The following is a 21,585-nucleotide window of genomic DNA, read 5'->3' on the forward strand; positions in this document are numbered from 1 at the left end:
TCCAATAAACAAATGCATTGGTATGTATGTGTTTGGAGATAGATGAACGATGATTGCGTTCTTGAGAGCACATGAAAAACTTAGCTGCGTTTCATCATTTAATATACCAAATCCAATCTGAGTATAGCATTCAAAGCTTCCCAGTGATGAAAGTGGTAACCAATATCTTCTATTCTAAAAACTCTGAGAAATTGCCAAAAACTATAATGTGCTCTGAAGGCATTGCACAAGTGTCATGTGTAAGCCACCTTGAGACCCCTCCAGGGTGGAGAAAGGTGGGGTACAAATGGGGCAAATAAATAAATAAATAATGATTCATGATAGAAGAAACTGTGTAAAACATGTCATCAATTATTCCATTGAAGACCTCTTGTTTTAGTAAATCCATGGCTGTAGAGCCGAATACTAACTATGATTTTGGAATTTTATATTTTTACTGACCTTCCCTATTCACCCTCACTTCTCAATTTAAGGACTTTATCACACCAGCCTGTAGTCTCACTACTATCATATTAATGTAGGGAATAAATACTTCCTGATTTTAGATACAATTAAAACCAAACAATTATATGAATTTAATGTAAATTAAATCCCCACAGCCTTGTAACCTGTAATTCTCCATGCAAGGAAGCGGTCACCACTACAAGGCTTCTTTTGTTTTACCCTCTCTTCTCGGCACTCATGCAGTTTGACCATGGTGGTAGGTATCTACTTGTTCATGCAAACAGGTGGACACACCTAAGTTAATTTCACTGTAGGAATCTGAAGTGATAATTCATCTTTTTCAAGTTGAGGATGTAATTACTGAGAAACCTTACTGGAGTCACCATAGACATCATAGAAGTTCAGCCTACAGAGAGAACTGTGCTAGTCTAACCACCCTTGCAAACCTATGATAAATAGCAAGTGATGAACTTGCATATGTAAGCCTAAATATCAACTTTGCATTTTATGGTGTAATATTGTTTAGTTAGGCATGTACATTCAGATTATTATTATTTTAATGTGTTATCCAGTCTAAACTTGGTTATAAAAGATAATTACCTCTATAAGAATAAACAACCTATGCAGCTGATAGGGGCTGTTTTGTAAGAGATCTAATTTACTAGGAGAATTACAGTATAATTTTGCTGAACTTCTGTGTTCATTTTTTACTTCATCATATAATTAGTCATTAACAGAGAATCAAAGCTATTGTTGTCTCCTTAAGAACAAAGGCCTTGGGAACTGATAATTATATCACAGCTCAACAAATTGTCTTTCTTTTTTTCTTAACAAGCTTTCTGAATGTAAAGTATTTGACAGTTTTCCAAACCAAAAAAAAATTCCCTCAGAGGAAGCATAGAGTAGTTGGGAAACCTTCTTTAAGGGCCAATATGAAAAACACAAAGACTTTCTCTTTCACATTGTCTTAGCAAGGTCATCCACTGAAAGGGATATAAGATATTATTTTCCACCATAGCTTATTGATTTCTTAGTTTCTATCCTGCCTATTATTATTATTATTATTATTATTATTATTATTATTATTATTATTATTATATAGGATGTATTGAGGTCTCCAAGAGAGAAGTGATATTCCTTATTCCTGCAGAAATATGCCTTCAATGTTTCATTTAGATGGTTACCTAATAGCTAGAACTGTATATTCCAGGACTTGAAAGTAAAGTTTAAATCTATTTTAATACTGCAAGCACTCATTTTCACAAAAGTGTCAACAGTTTCGCAGTTTGTTTTTTATTATTTGCTGCCAAGTCAAATTTGATTGATTATGCATGTATGAATGAGAGATGTCCACATTCAGTTTCCCAGTCCTAAATTACTCTGCCAACTCAGAGCCATGTCTTCCTTAATTGAATCAATCCCCATGTAGTGGGGTCTCACTCTTCCATTGCTTTCCACTTTATCAAATGTTATCAACTTTCTCAATAAATCTCACATAATCCAAAAAGCTCAGTTTGGTTATTTTTGCTTCTTGTGGAAATTAAGGCCTGATTTTATTTTCTACCCACACATGTATCTTTGTAGCAATCTATTCAAACTGAGGTGCTAGAGAAAAGTTGCATGTATTCATTAAAAAAAACATGTGGTGTCATAGTTCAAATGAGGTGATTTCCCTCCTGTTAGTTTTCTTTACTGTTCACTTCTAAAACCATATATAGAGATATGAATTATTATGGCCTGGATGAGTCTGACACTTATATGTGTTTATACTCCTTTATGGCTAAGGATCCTGTATAGTTCCTTCATGGCTGCATTTCCATATCTTAGGCTCAGAGGGTTGCACAAACACAACAAGGACCAAGTAGCAAGAGCACAATAAACCCAAATAAACGGCTCAGGAGAAGGTCCCAGGGGCCTACATGTCTTTACACTAATGCACAGAGCATTGGAAATAAGACAAACACCAACTTTTAGCACAACACCATACTTACGATGTCATCGGCATCACTGAAACCTAGTGGGATGACTTCCATCACTGGAATGTAGACATTGAGGGCTATAACCTCTTTCACAGAAACAGAACAAAGGGGAGAGGAGGGGGAGTATCCTTATATGTCAAAAACAGTTATACCGCAGAAGAGATGCAAGACTGCAATCTGGGAAATTAGCTTGAAAGCATCTGGATAAGAATAAAGGGAACCAGGACTCCAAACAATCTTGTTGTGACCATCTACAACAAACCTCCGAGCCAGGCTGAAGAACTCAATGAAGCCTTCTGTCAACAGTTGAACAAACAGCCACAAAACAAACTCGGCCAAGTGTACAAAGTCCAACCAATTCCTCACTTGCCTTGCAGACAATTTTATGGTCCAGAAGGTAGAAGAGGCAACAAGGGGATCAGCTACTATCAATCTCATCCTAACAAATGCAGAGGACCTGATCAATTCAGTTGAAGTGGTTGGATCCTTAGGGGCAAGTGACCTTGTGCTCCTGCAGTTTGCGATACAAAGGAAGGCCAAAACTAAGACAAGTCAAACCTGCATTCTGGACTTTAGGAGAGCTGACTTCCAAAAAATGAAGGAAATGTCCCTGGCAAGCCTGAAGAAATTGTGTGTGAAGAAATTACAGGCTGTTTGGTTTTCCCATAGACAGCAATATGGGACAATTCATCAGACAATTATGAACCCTAGAAAGCACCAGAGCTTGGAAGCATTGCTCTCAACCAAAAACAACTAAAGCATTTGACAGAGCATTTACTATCCTCTTTCATTTATTATTATTATCCAGCCAACATTGCTATAATGCATATTCTTATTTTCTTTTCAGATCCTAGGTTTATTAGTGCTCATTTGATCCCAGAAAGCGACAACCCAGAAGATGACAAGATATATTTTTTCTTCCGTGAAAATGCAATTGATGGAGAACACTCTGGAAAAGCCACACATGCCAGAATTGGACAGATTTGCAAGGTAAAATTTGACCTAAAGATGTGAAAGTGAACCTCATTGTCTTAAACATTTAAAGGACATGCATTCCAATGATTTTTCACATTTTAGATTTTTGTCATTAATATATTTATGCCAAACAAAAGTTTTGTTTACAATTCACTAAAACATTGGGATTTATTTTTTGTTCTTCAAAAATATCATATGAAAAATGAATTGTTTCAACAAACATAAAACAACCCAACATTACACATGGGAGCAGGGGATACAAGATAAAAAGCCATGGTCTTTTTTGTTCTTGCTGAAAGATGACACATTTCCTGATGTCTGACAATTTATTTCAAAGATGAAATATCCATGCATATCAATGTATAATGGAAGAAAAAGCAAAAAATAATAGGTTTTTGACTATTCTCTACTGGTAAACGATCAGCACTACGTAATACTAGGACATACTATAACATATTTTCAGATACTACATGTTTGTTTGTTTTTGCTATGTACAGGAATCCAGAGTAACATTTCACTCAGGCCCTAACCAGAATAGAGGCTGTATCTAATTGTGGAGTTTCATAATGTAATTATATTTAAACTACAGTTCAAAAATACAGGTCAAACAATGAGCGCAAGAAGAATCTTTCCTTTAAGGAAACAGGCAAATGAGCTTGGAACTACTGAGTGCATTTCAAAAGTAAAATTAATATGTAACTGCAACTGTGGATATTTTATGCTTTCTTATTGACCGGTCTCTCTGACCATTGGAAAAAGATAAATCCTTTAAAAAAATAAAGCTGCATGCCATAATCCATGTATATCAATGGATAATGGAAGAGAAAGCAAAAAAATAAGGTGCAGGCCAATGTATCCCTAAAGTAAGAATCCTTAGAAATGTACCCAGGATTCCCTGATGAACCAGAAGTATTTATATCTAGTCCCAAAACTCTGTATTCTATTAAGAAGTCATAAAATGATTCAGGTCACACTGGGTCTCCTCCCCCCCCCATTAATTCATAGACTCATATCCATCCACAAATAAGATGCTTTGTGCTGTAAATCAATCATTACATTAATGTCATAATATGAATTGTTCCTTTTGTAGAATGACTTTGGTGGCCACAGAAGCCTTGTCAACAAATGGACCACTTTCCTCAAAGCACGCCTGATGTGTTCTGTGCCAGGACCCAATGGCATTGATACTCATTTTGATGAACTCCGTAAGTAGTCAAATTGTTTGTGTATGCAAAGTCACACTCTGGCTAGCTGCTGATTCATACTAATGTGGCTAAGATGCTTTTCTTTCTTGCCCCTTCCTTATTTTTCTTTTTTGACAGAGGATGTGTTTCTAATGAACTCAAAAGACCCTAAAAATCCAATAATCTATGGAGTGTTTACAACCTCAAGGTAGATATCATTTTACTTATATTGAGACATTTTGGGAGCTGGCTGCTTTGAAAAGCTTTCTTTGTTACGGTATAGCCTTTTAAGAGGGAAAGTGTTTTCTTAACCTTTGGACTGACTGCATAGCAGTAGATGCAAAAGGTTATTGCATTGGAGTCTTCTTATGAGCAAGATATATTTTCACTCTCAAGCCAGTGGCCACAAAGTTTGAAAGAACATGTTTGTTTTTTTCTGGGTTAGCCCCTTTATTGACCATTTTATGTCATTGTGATATGAGATATTATGAGAGATTTTTTTAATGATTCATGTTACTCCTTCCGAAGGCCAGGAAGCTGAGTCACATATGGAGAAATCCTTGAGTGACATGAAAAGCAACATAGAGGCAGCTCCACCACACTAACTAAATGGAAACAGCACCTCATCTATATGATTTGGGAGACCTAGGCCCCATATACACTTTCCATTTAATGCAGTTTCAACCCTGTCTTGAAGAAAGTAGTTTGGATGTGCACATAATTACATAGGAAATCCTAGAACTAATCTGGAGTCCAAATGGCAATGACACAAACTACAGAACACTGTTTCATATTAAAGGAGCTCTTCCACATTCTTTCATCTGAGTTTTTTGTCTGACTGGTGCAGTTTAAAGTTAGTTCTGAATTGCATTAAATGATCAGTATGGATGGCGTCCTAAGAAGACTGTGGTTCTCATAGAATCATAGAATCATAGAATAGTAGAGTTGGAAGAGACCACATGGGCCATCCAGTCCAACCCCCTGCTAAGAAACAGGAAATCTCATTCAAAGCACCCCCGACAGATGGCCATCCAGCCTCTGCTTAAAAGCCTCCAAAGAAGAAGCCTCCACCACGGCCCCGGGGAGAGAGTTCCACTGTCGAACAGCTCTCACAGTGAGGAAGTTCTTCCTGATGTTCAAGTGGAATCTCCTTTCCTGTAGTTTGAAGCCATTGTTCCGTGTCCTAGTCTGCAGGGCAGCAGAAAACAAGCTTGCTCCCTCCTCCCTATGACTTCCCTTCACGTATTTGTACATGGCTATCATGTCTCCTCTCAGCCTTCTCTTCTGCAGGCTAAACATGCCCAGCTCTTTAAGCCGCTCCTCATAGGGCTTGTTCTCCAGACCCTTAATCATTTTAGTCGCCCTCCTCTGGACGCTTTCCAGCTTGTCAACATCTCCCTTCAACTGTGGTGCCCAAAATTGGACACAGTATTCCAGGTGTGGTCTGACCAAGGCAGAATAGAGGGGGAGCATAACTTCCCTGGATCTAGACGCTATTCCCCTATTGATGCAGGCCAGAATCCCATTGGCTTTTTTAGCTGCCGCATCACATTGTTGGCTCATGTTTAACTTGTTGTCCACGAGGACTCCAAGGTCTTTTTCGCACATACTGCTGTCAAGCCAGGCGTCCCCCATTCTGTATCTTTGATTTCCATTTTTTCTGCCGAAGTGAAGTATCTTGCATTTGTCCCTGTTGAACTTCATTTTGTTAGTTTCGGCCCATCTCTCTAGTCTGTCAAGATCGTTTTGAATTCTGCTCCTGTCTTCTGGAGTGTTAGCTATCCCTCCCAGTTTGGTGTCGTCTGCAAACTTGATGATCGTGCCTTCTAACCCTTCGTCTAAGTCGTTAATAAAGATGTTGAACAGAACCGGGCCCAGGACGGAGCCCTGCGGCACTCCACTTGTCACTTCTTTCCATGATGAAGACGACGCATTGGTGAGCACCCTTTGGGTTCGTTCGCTTAGCCAATTACAGATCCACCTAACCGTAGTTTTGTCTAGCCCACATTTTACTAGTTTGTTTGCCAGAAGGTCGTGGGGGACTTTGTCGAAGGCCTTACTGAAATCCAGGTACGCTACATCCACGGCATTCCCTGTATCGACCCAACTCGTAACTCTATCGAAAAAAGAGATCAGATTAGTCTGGCATGACTTGTTTTTGGTAAATCCGTGTTGACTATTAGCAATGACCGTATTTGTTTCTAAGTGTTCGCAGACCACTTCCTTAATGATCTTTTCCAGAATTTTGCCTGGTATTGATGTGAGGCTGACCGGACGGTAATTGTTTGGGTCGTTCTTTTTTCCCTTCTTGAAGATAGGGACCACATTCGCCCTCCTCCAATCTGCTGGGACTTCTCCCGTTCTCCAAGAACTCTCGAAGATAATTGCCAGTGGTTCTGAAATAACTTCCGCTAGTTCCTTCAGTACTCTTGGATGTAGCTGGTCTGGCCCTGGGGACTTGAATTCGTTTAGAGTGGCCAGGTGTTCCTGGACAACTTGTTTCCCTATTTGGGGTTGGATTTCCCCCAATCCTTCGTCCATTCCATGTTGCTGAGGTTGAAGATGGCTTTCTTTTTGTGAGAAGACCGAGGCAAAGAAGGCATTAAGTAGTTCTGCCTTTTCCCTGTCCCCTGTCGCCATCACCCCATCTTCTCCTTGCAATGGCCCTATCGCCTCCTTTTTCTTCCTTTTTCTACCAACGTAAGCAAAAAAGCCTTTTTTGTTGTTTTTTATGTCCCTGGCAAGCCTGAGCTCATTTTGCGCTTTAGCCTTGTGAACCTTTTCCCTACAGGTGTTGGCTATACGTTTGAATTCTTCTTTGGTGATTTCTCCCCTTTTCCACTTCTTGTGCATGTCACTTTTGAGCTTTAGCTCAGTTAGAAGTTCTTTGGACATCCATTCTGGCTTCTTTGCACTTGTCTTATTTTTCTTCTTTGTTGGCACTGTTTGCATTTGCGCCTTGAGTATTTCACTTTTGAAAAACTCCCATCCATCCTTAACTCCCTTGTTTTTTAATATCGGCGTCCATGGAGTGCCGCTCAGTAATTCCTTCATTTTTTGGAAGTCAGCTCTCTTAAAGTCCAGAAAGCGTGTTTGACTTGTCTTAGTTTCAGCATTCCTTTGTATTGCAAACTGCAGGAGCACATGGTCACTTGCCCCTAAGGATCCAACCACTTCAACTGTATTGATCAGGTCTTCCACATTTGTTAAGATTAGATCAAGAGTTGCTGATCCCCTTGTTGCCTCTTCTACCTTCTGGACCATAAAATTATCTGCAAGGCAAGTGAGGAATTTGTTGGACTTTGTACTCTTGGCTGAGTTTGTTTTCCAGCAGATATCGGGATAATTGAAATCGCCCATGACTACTATATCTCTTCTTTGTGCCTGTTTGGTCAGCTGTTGACAGAAGGCTTCATCAAGTCCTTCATCCTGACTCGGAGGTCTGTAGTAGACACCCAAGTCAGGATGAAGGACTTGATGAAGCCTTCTGTCAACAGCTGACCAAACAGGCACAAAGAAGAGATATAGTAGATGGGCTGCCTTTCTCATATCAGAAAGGTAGCCCATCTACTGCAAGTTTCAACCCAGAGTTTAAAGTACTACTCCAAAGCGTCAAACCTTTTCCACAAAATAGACAGATTACCAGGAATACCTTCTTTACAGTTCAAATTTAAATCCAGACTCGATTCACCATAGTATTGGAAAAGATAATGCAAGATCACAGGGAATAGAGGACAGGAATAGCAGAACTGCCTATTTGAAATATTTGAATTACATCATACTTGCAAAGCTTTGAATTGTATTGAGTTTATGTGTGTGTGTGTGTGTGTGTGTGTGTAAAGGTGGCTATTTCTGAAGCTGACTATCCTTAAAATAATGAATTTATTCCTCTTGAAATTGTCTGCTTTTTCCAACACTAGCAATATCTTCAAAGGATCAGCTATCTGCATGTATACTATGACTGATGTGAGGCGGGTGTTCCTAGGTCCATACGCTCACAGAGATGGTCCTAACTATCAGTGGGTTCCTTTCCAAGGAAGAGTACCATATCCACGACCAGGAACTGTAAGTGATAATACTGTTCTTATCCCGGTAGACATTACTCTTAACAGGATATTCAAGGGGGAAAAACAAATTGATTTCAGCAGACCAAAATTCGAGATTAAATTAAAGTTTGTCCAATATTTGTTAAATGCACAAATTGTGTCCTCTACCCCAACTCATTTTTAAGGAGTTATCTATGTGAGACAGCCCACCTCACCTCACAACCTCTGAGGATGCCTGCCATAGATGTAGGCGAAACATCAGGAGAGAATACTTCTGGAACATGGCCATACAGCCTGGAAAACATACAAAAACCCTATGTTATTTTATACAGATGGAAAGTGGTCCGAAAGGAATCTGATTTCTAGAGCACATGTTAATTGCTTGTAGGATGTGATAAAGAAAATGCTACTTCCATCTATCTAGGCCTTTAGTAGATGTCATTCAACTCATAACACAAGATTCTTTCAATAAACAATCTATGTGTACTTTTGTGTATCCTGATTTTCCTTAGAGAGATTGAAGAAGATCAAATGGATCTCTAAGCCAAACTCAAATCAGGTCCACAGTCGTTCTTGGTTTTAACAATATTACAGTGAATATTTAAGGAGTCATTTTAATGTGGATAGAATGAGAAACCTCACTGGTATGAGTATATGGATTAGAAAGACAAAAATTGACTCAAGTTGTTGGCCACACAACAGACAATTGCAGAATCTGGCATGCTCACAGAATCAGTTGGTAGCTTCCAGTTCTCCTATGTGCTAAATAGTGGCTACCTTGGATTATGGTGTAGGGAGCAGAGATGTGCCCTGGGAAACAACTAGCCAGTCTGTGTCACCATATCTTTTGCTTGAAAAAACCATTTGCAAAAACAAACATCAGATGCCTGCCTGCATTAGGCTGTAAAAATATACAGCAATTTATGTGTTATACAAATGTCTTTTCACACTATAAAACTATAGCATGAAACTTCCATGACTTCTTCTTATCCAATCATAAGATTTTCAGTTCAAAGAGACCCACTTAGAATTCTTAGCCACGGAGTTCTAGTGTCTCATCAAACCAAAGATTCCAGGATTCATAAAATGCCAGCATGGCACAAACCACCTCGTCAGACGGTAATTTTAGCATCCTAGGACACTTCCACCCCATCTGGAGGACTGATAAACTAGCTGCTTATCAGAGAACACAGTGGAGCTTCCTGTGGAAGCCCTGCTCCCAACTTGGGTAAAAGCATTGCCAGACACTTCCCCGACAACACTGGAGGCTTTCTGTGTTTTCCTCGCTCTAATGGAGCTGGCACAGGGATTCCTCACAATGTGATAGGGAAAGCATCATGGAAAGGGAGCTGTGCAACAGATTCACCCCACTGCTCCCTCTTTTCTTCACAGAAGTTCGGCAAAGCAGTATGTTTCATCAGGGCTTTATGATAAAGTTGTTAAAATGAAATCATGTTTTTCTATAGTTTTCAATTTGTATTGTGTTTCATAAGTTGTAAGGTATCTTGAGCTGGATTATTGGGGAGAAAACAGAATATAAATGAAACAAGTAAAATAAAAAAATGAATGAACCATTGTGCTATGATTGCATAGCATGAAAAGGATCCAGAAACTGCATAACCACAGTACCATCACTGGATTTTTCTAGTCCTTCCAGTTCCCAGCCATTTTTCCTGATCTATCAGAAGACAAGGGAAGCTCTATTGCTGTGTGTATATCACACAGAGATTGCTCACAATATTATGCTTATTGGTGAACCCAAGCATCTTCACACTGGAATAGGCATGTTACTGAAAGAAACATGGTACAGAAAATTAAAGTTCAGTGCATTATTTTCAACAGGATAGGCCTTTGGATATTCATTCAGGTGAAATGGCCAATCATCCCGATTGCCTTCAAAGTTGAGACATATTTTTCACCATGGTAAACAGACTGAGGTGGGTTTGCACTTTAAGAAAGACATGTCCAAATTATCAGAACTCAATTTGGGCATGCAGGGAAGAAATTAAAATATTTGTCAAATAAGCTTCTCATTTTTTGACTCCTCGCTTATTGCCGAGCTTTGGATAAGCACTACTTTTTGCTGAAAGTACAAGGAAATGCTGGTCTTCAATTTACAGCTTTCATTTTAAACACAGGGAATGTAAACAAGAAATCAATATCGTGTATATAGTCAGGATTCTTTTAAAACCATTTAGCACTTAGCTTTCCTAAGGGATCACCATGCACAACTGAACTAAGGAATTTGAGAGGGAAAAGGCCCACGGAGCCCTTGGATCACGTTCATTCATTGTAAATTTGAGGTTTATGGATGGATTGGCTACTTAGAAACGATCAAGTCTCTCTGTTTAAAAAATGAAAAAGATTACTCACGTTATTCACATATGTTTTTGTGTATAAAGCCTTAGCTGCATTAACAATACTTAACGCTTCTGAATTATTTTCCTTGTTCAAAGCACTTCATATGTATTATCTGATTAATCATTATCTAATTAATGAAAGTAATCAAGATTGCTCTCCATCTCGAAAATTAGGAACTAGCTTGGGAATGTGAATTCATTTAATCACAAAATTGCTATAGGCTACAAAAAGGCTATTGCCAATTGTTGGTATTATTTAATGGGTAGAATGCAGGGCCGGCCCTAGGGAATTTTCAAGTTTCAGCAAACAGTATTTTGGCACACACACACACACACACACACACACACACACACCCAAATGCAGTGAGAGTGGAAGAAGAGAGCCGTGAAGATAAATTTGCTTCTTGAAGAAGAATCACTCAATTTGTTGTATTCAGAACAGTATAATAGAGTTGGAAGATATAGATATGTGTATTAATGAAATAAAAATATATCTCTTGTTTGCACTTGTGTGTCTTGTACCGTTAATCTGTGTTGTGTAATGTTTCATGTCTTTTAAATTTGTTTTAATGATTCTTTTGTATGTTTAATTCTATTTTAATGCTTATAGTCTGCTTTGGAATATTTTAAGAGGGAAAAAGTGGTATACAGTATAAATTAATAGTAATATCAAAAATAAAATATAGTATCCTAATAATAATGCTAATACTACTATAATCAATATAGCACAACTTCTAGTTTTAACAGCATTTTCTAAATTGTTGCTATGTTAATGCTTATGGTCTGCTTTAGAGCATTTTTAGAGGGGAAAGGGAATATACAGTATAATTAAATATAAGTAAAAGGTAAAGGTTTTCCCCTAATGTTAAGTCTAGTTGTGTCCAACTCTGTGGATTGGTGCTCATCTCCATTTCTAAGCTGAAGAGCCAGCATTGTTCAGACATCTCCAAGGTCATGTGACCAGCATGACTGCATGGATCACTGTTACCTTCCTACTGGAGTGTTACCTATTGATCTACTCACATTTGCATGTATTCAAACTGCTAGGAAACCCGAGAGGTTTCCTAAGGAATCATACAATCCTAGAATGGGAGAAAGCCCCACTCTAGGATCCACACAGTCAACAGGTGGCCATTCGGCTTTTGCTTTAAACCGGGCATGGGCAAACTTTGACCCTTCAGGTGTTTTGGACTTCAACTTCCACAATTTCTAACACAATTTCTAAAAGTGATACCCACTTTTAATTGTGTTTAAATTCACTAAAAGTGGAGGATACTGAAATTCTGTTGCTAAGAAAAGTATATAATGAAATTATGATTGCTATTGAACAAAACTAGCACTCAAAAACTAATGACAGGTTATTGAAAACTCTCTGAAACAAGCAAGAAACTCTTTTAAAGCATTTTGTAGATTTCAGAAGAAATTTGGCAATTGAGAATGTGACTCACAACAGATCCTGAATATTCAAATATGAGCCCCCAAAGCCATTCAAGGAAAACACTCTCTTGACCATTCTCTATTTTTTTCTCCCACTAGTGTCCAAGTAAAACATTTGGTGGCTTTGACTCAACCAAGGACCTTCCAGATGAAGTCATTACGTTTGCAAGAAGCCATCCTGCTATGTACAATCCTGTGTTCCCTATCAACAACCGCCCCATTATGGTCAAAACAGATCTGGATTATCAGTTCACACAGATCGTAGTTGATCGGGTGGATGCAGAGGATGGCCAGTATGATGTCATGTTCATTGGAACAGGTAAGGTTCTAGCAATTTCTTATAAGCAGAATGAAGAGGAGTATATATGATTCTGGAATGAATTTTTTGAACGGTCAGCCACTCAGAGGAGAAAGTTGTTCCAGCTGATGCGTTCTTGCCAGGCATTGTAATAATTTTCATAAGAGATCTGAGGTTCCGGATCAATGATTCCAGAATGAATCTCATGGTTTGTTGAATAAAGCGAAATTCTATTTTTTGGTGAAAAAAAGGATCTGTCAAAAAAAATTAAAATCCCCATAAATTGGTAGATGTATGTATGATACATCTTAAAGTTGAGGGGGGGATGATCCCCTATTGCCTAGTGTCCTTCTCTATAAGAGAGTTTGCTCTTTAAAAAAAAAAACAAAAAAAAAACAATCATCTTTCCTCCTCTGAAAGCAGTGAGGCTTGCTTCCTGACTCACCGCTGATCTGTGGACCTCATGCGCTCGCTCGAATAAGTCGGTCAGGAAAGAGAAAGAAGGCACCTGTTAAACATAGGACTATGCTTCTCAGCCAATCAAGGCTGATAGAGGAAAGAGGGGGAGGCAGAAAGGATCTCTAAAAAATGCATATTTTAAAAGCTGTACTAAAAAGCCCCGGTGGCGAAGTGTGTTAAAGCACTGAGCTGCTGAACTTGCAGACAGAAAGGTCCCAGGTTCAAACCCCGGGAGCGGCATGAACGGCCGCTGTTAGCTCCAGCTTCTGCCAACCTAGCAGTTCGAAAACACGCCAATGTGAGTAGATCAATAGGTACTGCTCTGGCAGGAAGGTAACGGCGCTCCATGCAGTCATGCTGGCCACATGACCTTGGAGGTCTCTATGGACAATGCTGGCTCTTCCGCTTAGAAATGGAGATGAGCACCAACCCCCAGTGTCAGACATGACTGGACTTAACGTCAGGGGAAACCTTTACCTTTACCTTTTTACTAATTCCTAAAATTCTGTGCAAAAGTGAAACATTATGAATTTCATTATGAGTTTCAGCCACAAAAACAAAGTTCCTGAAGTAGAACAATGACTTTCAAAGTAAAGACAACCCACTGAGACAGGAAATAACACTTTCAAACCAGGAACAGATTTCTGTAATTATTAATTTTTTTTTATCAAACTATGGAAATTCGCCAAAAATCAGAGGATAAGAGAAACGTTCTGAAATTTGGTGAGCTAGCAGTGGTAAATGTATTCTATCACTGCAGCAAGTTTGATCAGGATAGCTAAAAAATGAGAGTGGGAGAATCCCCTAAATTTCACCCCAGTGCTGTTTTTCGCTATTGTGCATGCGAGTCTGCCATTAACGAATAAACTACGAATATTTGGAAGTTTCGGAAAGTTTCCAATTTTTTGCTTCAAAATTTGGGAATGACTTTAGAAATGAAGCGCCAGCACCCCCCCTACTTTCAAAGAGAGTTTAGAACCATTTTTTCCTGGATTGCACATGCCTACTAACTAGCTCTGTGTTCTATCTCACTGCCGTCACTGCTTAGGATTGCTTTTTGAGAATTTCAATATTTTCTTCTGCATTCTATCATTAAAATATCTTAGTTAGTATCTTCCTTTTTATTTGTAAAACTTGGCTATTTTTGTCCTCATAGTCATTACAATGACAGACAGAGGAGCTTCACAGGTTCCTTCATTTTATCAATGGGCTGTATCTTCCTGGAACATAAATGGAATTTCTGGCTGCAATGCAATGGAGGGCACAAAAAACAGGATCAAATACAGCAGGATTTTTTGGCATCCCACACACCCCTACCAGATTAGCACTGTAAGACTCAAGTATCACCATTTCCTATCCCATTTGTACAACAATGTATGATGTTGCCAAAGAAACATGGGATTGTGCATTGTCATGGTGTAACTGAATTACACGTTACATGTTTAATTGAAATGAGCTGCATTATAAGAGTCTACACTGATCATATAGTGCAAGTATAAACCACATTATATGGCAATGTAGATGGGACCCATGTGGCTTCAGATTACAGGTTAGAGATCACGTGTTCAGATTCTGTCCTATCCTGAGAAAATAGAAAACTAGCATGTTGTATAGCTGTTCGGGTCAAAACTTTTCTCCATGATATTTCCATAGTAAACAGTAATCATATTTTTTAATTTAAAAAAATACAGGTTTTTGATGGCTATAATAAACATTGGCAGGGCAGGTCTTTGCCTGTATACTTAGAAGTTACTATTGTGTTATTTTGGTAAATGTATTTTAGGATGGGAACCTAAAAATAACTTGTTCTCTCTAGAACATGTTAAAACACATATTTTCATATATCTGTCTACACTCTTAACTTGATTTGAAGTCGGAGGAGAATCATTTAGTGCTCTCTGAGTCCATCTGTCAGTAAACATGTATTAATTACAGTAATTTTATCTTTCAAACTGCATTATTCATTGAAGCTTATGGATCTGAAAAGAGCCCAATTCAATTTGTGTAAAATTTGTTTGAAATATTACTCCACAAAAAGCTGATCTTGAATGCTGATAAAACTTTGCTTTGGGTGATTGGGGCTTGTTCAGAGACTGCAGCCTTTAACACGTTCTACCTTTCACATCAAAGGCTTTATAAAGCACTAAATGACTAATCTTGATAGGATCCCATTAAGAAAGAACTATTTGTTTTAAAGATTTGTAGATGCATGGTGGCTGGCTGCCAGGACCCTTTGCCATGTTCCTGTTTCTTTTTTCTTTCTTTCACAAATCTTTGTTGTCTTGAATTGTAGTATTCATATATTTTCCTGTGTGGCACCAGTGAAATCCCATTTCTTTGATGAGCCTTAGTTTTCAGATCAAAGTTTTCCCATCCTTGTTGCTAATATATTAGATAGATTTCCATTTACAAACTATGATATCCAAATTGGATTCCAGGTTATTCCAGTGGCTTTTATTGATTTTTAAAGCCTTAGCTATCTGAAGTGATTTTTTAAATAATCTTCCACCACAGTTAAATTATTCTTTTTAAAAAACAATTACAGTTAGAGTAACTCTTATCCAAAATGCTTGGAACAAGAAGTATTTTGGAAAGATAGATAGCTAGATAGATAGCACTTTGGAATATCTTGGAAATGTGAAAACTGAACCATCTGAAAGCATAGATGTCACTGTGTTAGACATTCATACAGACAATTTTGGATTTCAAAGTGTTTTCGATTTTGGAATTCCAGATAAGGGATTCTGAACCTGTATCTTTGTCATATTTTTTTCAAAATGTATTTATAGCATTTTATGTCACTCTATAAATGAAGCTCTTTGCCTGGCACTCATTAAAAAAACATCATGACGATGTGATTATAATCTAAACCCCATAATAAATATTAGACAATAAAAATAAAGAGAATGGTCCACATTAACCTCAGTAGTATTTGTTAAGGTTATTTGTCTAATAGCTTGTGTGCTGATCAATTTTAGATGGTTTCCTTTGGCCAATCTGGCTCTTTTGGCTCTGCTGGTTGGCTGTAATGTCAAGGGCCCAGCCGTCATGGTTTCCCATCCATAACAGGACCATGTGGCAGCCTATCATAGCTCTTCCTCCCCTTTTCAGGAGCATGCAGCACGCAAAGAGGCTGCTGCCACATGTTACTCCCTGCATGCGGTTTCGCTGTGAGTCCTGCCTGTTGGACCAATTGGAGCAGAAGAACACTGTGATGTTTTTTACGCAAACTGTGTGGGCGACTGCCTCCATTGCTCTCAGTTGTGTCCTCGTGCTTCAGTCCGATTGCCTTGCCTGGCTGCTGCTCAGCTTGATTTTTTGGCTTGGCTTCTCCCTGGAATCTTTTTTTGATTTTTCTTTATAAAGGCTTAATAATAATAATAATAATAATAATAATAATAATAATAATAATAATAATAATACTTTATTTTTCTATCCCGCCACCATCTCCCCGGAGGGACTCGGGGCAGCTAACATGGGGCCGAGCCCAACACAGAAACAAAGTATAACAATTTAAAACACATATCAATAACTAAAAACAATAGTACAACAATCAAGTAAAATAATCGGTTAAAACATAACATACAATAAAACATAAAATGACCAAGCAAAATGAAGTAATGATACAAACATCAACCACTATGGATAAAAAGGGTCAAGCATAAGAAAATACACAATTTCAAGGGCTTTTGATAAAGTGTCAGAGAGTCGGCTGGGATAATGCGAGGTAAGATAAATAGGAAGGAAATAAAGTGCTAGAAAGTAATGTATCAGTGATAGGGGTCTATCAAATTGGTGGTTATTCAAACGCATGCAGGCAGAGCCCAGGTGTCTTCCTCTCTCAGGTGTCCTCCTTAAACCAGGTGTCCTCCTCTCCGAATCCATTGCTAGAACCTTCCGTAGCGGACTGTGATGCCTTTAATAACCATTTCACAGAGAAAGTCTCTTGCATAAGATCTGACTTACACACTGCCATTGGAGCAGAAGTCAACAATGAGGTGTCCAGAAACACTGGATCAGTTTCAATTAGCAAGCACTATCGATGTAGACAAGCTGCTAGGGCAAGTAATGAGAACAAACTGCTTAATTGATTCCTGTCCCTCTTGGCTGGTCATCCAGGGAGGAGATGCAATTAGATCTCAAATACAACAAATCGGTGCATCTCTTAGGGAAAAGAAATTTCCACCTTGTTTAAAAGAAGCAATCATTAAATCACTGAACTTTAATAACTACAGACTAGTATCTTACCCTCCTTTTTAGGGCAAGGTGATTGAGATGACAGTTGTTCTCCAGTTCCAGGAAGTCTTGGATGATCTACACATCCTTGACCCATTTCAAACATGCTTCAGAGCAGGAAATGGTTTGAGTTGTACTTTTCAAGCAGGTTCCAGATGATTGTGCTTTGGGATAGCGGCTCCTCAAAAAAAAGGAGCTGTTACATGATATCCCACAGGGTACAATTCTATTCCCAATGCTTTTTAACATTTACATGAAACAGCTGGGAGAGATAATCTGCAGGCATGGGGCAGGGTGCTATCAGTATGCTGGTGACACCCAAATATATTTTTCCATGTCTTATTTATTTATTAATTAATTTATTATTACAAGCATTTATATCCCGCCCTTCTCACCCTCAAGGGGGATGTTGCACCCCAAAGCAGCATGAGCACTTGAAAACCAGACAAGAGCCAATATAACACACAATATCTTTATTAAAGCAATTGTATATCCAAAGGAAATAGGTATAGAGTCTGAGTAAGGAATAGTTCTTTTTAGAAAGTCAATTATAGTTCCAAATGGGTAAAGGAAAAGGTCCAATATTATAATCCACAATGAGAACTCAATAGCCCTTTCTAAGGAAGATAGATTGTCCAAAGATTGAGTCAGTATAACAGAGTTGCAATAAGCAAAGTTCAGGTCCACTAGAAATGCTTCATAGTAATCCAAGGTAGCAAAGTAACAAGGCTGAGACGAATCTTGAATCAGGAACAAGGAAACAACTGGATTGAAGTCCAGGTCTACTTGAGAATCGTGGCACAGCAACAGCCCGACTGGAACTGGAAACTTGGCATGGAAACAAACAGGAGCTGGAGACTGGAATCCTTTCTCAAGGAAAATCAAGGTTGACACCGCAAGAAAACTACTGGGCGAAACACTTTTAACAGATTTCAGAATGTCCACAATTAGGGAGTACGAACTCCCAGAACTTTCTCATGGGAACACTAACCATTATCCCATCTGTTCACTAATCTCTGGCTCTGGCGGACCCCCTGTTTTGCACTTCTCTCTCTGGTCACAAAATCTGTACGATTAAAATTCGCATTCTCTCAACAACATCTGGCTCTATCAGCGAGGAAGGAGTAGAAGAATCCTCCTCAATTAGTGAGTCTCTAAAGTCAATCTCTCCGGGCACCTGCAGCTGCAGAGGCCCCTCCGTAGAGGGGGAAATGTTAGTACAATCCGCAAAATCATCTGTGTCAAAGTTCATATCCCTAATCACTGCAGGCCCTGGTGCCATGGTTGGCTGGGATCTAACAAGGGGACTCAGGGCAGCCTTACAATTAGCATCATTAGATGCTTTACTTTGGGCAATCTCTGTACCAAATTCTGAAACTCCAATTAGTTCAAAACAAAGCATCCAGATTGGTCACAGGAACATTTAGAAGTGAGCATATTAGACCTATCCTAAAGTCACTCCACTGGCTGCCAATTAGTTTCTGGTCAAAGTAGAAGGTGTTTGTATTGACCTTTAAAGCCCTACATGGTTTGGGTCCAGATTATCTGCAGAATCACCTTCTCCCGTACAATCCACCCTTACCACTGAGATCCTCTGAGGAGCATCTGCTCCAACCAGCCAGAACCCGACTGATAACCATCACCCAATTGACCTTTTCATCAGCCACCCCAAGACTGTGGTATGACCTGCTGAAAGAGCTTCAACAGCTAAATCAGCTGTTGGAATTTCAGACACAGTTGTAGATCCATCTCTTCTGGCAGGCGTTCCCAGTCAGTTTTAAGCTATGAATTTTAATCTGCATTTCATTAGTGGATTTTAACTTGCATTTTAACTCTTGTGTATCTTGTTGTATGTCTTTTAATAGTGTTTTATCTCTTGTTTTAATAATGTTGCATCCTGCCTTGAGCCACAGGAGAGGCAGTTAATAAATTCATCATCATTGTGTTAAATTGCATTACTGCATATGTTCAAGTATAAGACTCCCTCATGTATAAGTCAACAGCAAGTATTGGGACCAAAAGTATGGATTTTGATACAACTTGTGGATAAGTCAAAGGTTAGTCCATAGAGAAGGGAAAGCACTAATGCACTTGAGATGATCAGCTGCCACTACCATTTCCCCACCCAGGAACTCAAAAAGGCCAGAAACAAAGAGATTAGTGAATGTCAATGCTTCTTAGTTCTCCTGGGATGAACAAAGCTCTTATCTTCTACTCAGAGACTAAAGAAAATGGTTCATTTTTTTAATAAGAGTTAAGGTGTAGTACTCACACTGACCAATAGATAAGTCAGCCCAGGTTTTATTGAATTGAATTTTGTATAACATTTCTAGACTTACATATGAGTTTATACAGTAATTCTACTATGTCTTACCACCCTGCCTTAAGAATACCACTACCGTACCTAATCCTCTTTTTGAAACACAATTTTAATATGAAAAAATGAAATGTCTGTTGATATATAACTTCTCTTATTGGAAAAATAACTTATCTTTTCTTTCTTTCTTTCTTTCTTTCCTTCCTTCCTTCCTTCCTTCCTTCCTTCCTTCCTTCCTTCCTTCCTTTCTTCCTTTCTTCCTTCTTTCTTTCAGATATTGGGACAGTTTTGAAAGTAGTTTCAATTCCTAAGGAGACTTGGCATGATTTGGAAGAAGTCTTGCTTGAAGAAATGACAGTCTTTCCGGTGAGTGCCTGCAATTTATTTTTGCTGCTTTGTTTCCACCATGCTTTTCAGACAGTTTTACACTGACTATTTTTTCAAGGTGGATGAAACCAACGAACCTTCCTAATTAACTTGTCAATAGTCACTAGCCAAAATAAATCTAGGATCTTTCAGTACAGTTTGAGCTACTAAAAAAGAGAGACTCCTATAACACCCACCCAATAGCTCCCTCTCTCACACACACACACTGCTGCTGCTGGACCATTCAGACCAATAGATACAACTGTTTGCAATTTACAGTGATAAGCATTGGTATATTTGAAAGCCTTCCTGCTTGTCTTCAAAAATATACAAAATTAATTCTACATGTAGGCATATGTCACTGTGTGAAGGGTGAAGGGAAACGTTTGTTTTCAGATTTGAAGGGGCTCACTAACATGACAAAGTTAATTTTGATAAAGTACACAATGTGATTGTCTTAAAGTGAAAGTTGGCATGGATTGAGAAATTAATTTCCAACGTACAGTACTTTGTTTTTGGTAAATGAATCTTGCCTCCCTTAGGATCAATGTAAAATACGATTTTTTTAAGTGTTAGGTAAATCTGTTCATAAGACTGCTTTATTTTTTAAAAGAAAACAGAATTATTCATTTATTCAAAATATCTCACAATCATCTGCCAGATTTCTTTAAAAATGATTTTTAAAAAGTTCTTAATCTAAAAGAGGCATTGGTTTCTCTTTTTCTTTCTTCAAAGCAAGCCTCTTCTAAAAGGGTACCTCCTACTACATGTCAATTATTATAAAGAAACTAGCTATGCCCGGCCACGCGTTGCTGTGGCATTGTCTGGTGGTGTTGGTGAGAAATTGTTGAGGTAGTGGTGGTATTGAATGTCTGTTGTATGGTTGTCTTTATGTTTAGTATGCACACTGAAGTGGATTATATGGCAGTGTGGAGTCAAGATAATCCAGTGCAAAGCAGATAATATAAGATTCTAAATGGGTTGTATAGCTGTGTTGAAGGGCCTTGAGTCTACACTGCCATGTAATCCAGTTAAAATTTGATAATCTGTGGAAGAGGCCTAAGTGAAGCCTAACTGTGCCTGTCCCCTGGGCTGAGTAGGTTGCTAGGAGACCAAGTGGGCGGAGCTTAGCCTTCAAACTGGCAGCAATTGGATAAAAACTATTATTCCTCTCCCTGTAATTAGGACTTTATTTTTCTTTTCTTTTTGTTGTATCAACCTAGAGCCGTGAATGATGGGTTGTGTTGTTAAATTTCGAGGTTGGAGGGCCTGTAGTTTTGTTGTTTTGTCCGCTGCCCTGATGCCATCACTCTTTTATATATATAGATATAGGGATTTTTTTCCTCCTTGACAATGGGTTACACAGCAGTTTCTAGAAGATATGTTTAGCATGATAAAGGTCCCAAGTTAACTCTAGTATTTCTAGCCAGAGCTAGAAACACTTTTGTGTGAATTAATGCCAGTTGTTGTAAAAAAAATACTGA

The 21,585-nt window shown here is 38.6% G+C and overlaps 1 protein-coding gene across 2 annotated transcripts in view; it reads left to right on the forward strand.

Annotated features, from left to right (window-relative positions):
- Positions 1-21,585, forward strand: part of sema3a (semaphorin 3A) — a 239,982-nt gene that overhangs the window by 191,999 nt on the left and 26,398 nt on the right. For both annotated transcript variants that reach the window (XM_003221421.4, XM_062981858.1), the window contains exons 7-12: positions 3,271-3,413; positions 4,489-4,603; positions 4,721-4,790; positions 8,503-8,647; positions 12,525-12,744; positions 20,010-20,101. In XM_003221421.4, the coding sequence (XP_003221469.2) occupies positions 3,271-3,413; positions 4,489-4,603; positions 4,721-4,790; positions 8,503-8,647; positions 12,525-12,744; positions 20,010-20,101 (785 nt within the window). The remainder of the gene's footprint in view (positions 1-3,270; positions 3,414-4,488; positions 4,604-4,720; positions 4,791-8,502; positions 8,648-12,524; positions 12,745-20,009; positions 20,102-21,585) is intronic.

The sequence above is a fragment of the Anolis carolinensis genome, chromosome 5 (genome assembly GCF_035594765.1).
Source record: "Anolis carolinensis isolate JA03-04 chromosome 5, rAnoCar3.1.pri, whole genome shotgun sequence".
Classification (NCBI taxonomy): domain Eukaryota; kingdom Metazoa; phylum Chordata; class Lepidosauria; order Squamata; family Dactyloidae; genus Anolis; species Anolis carolinensis.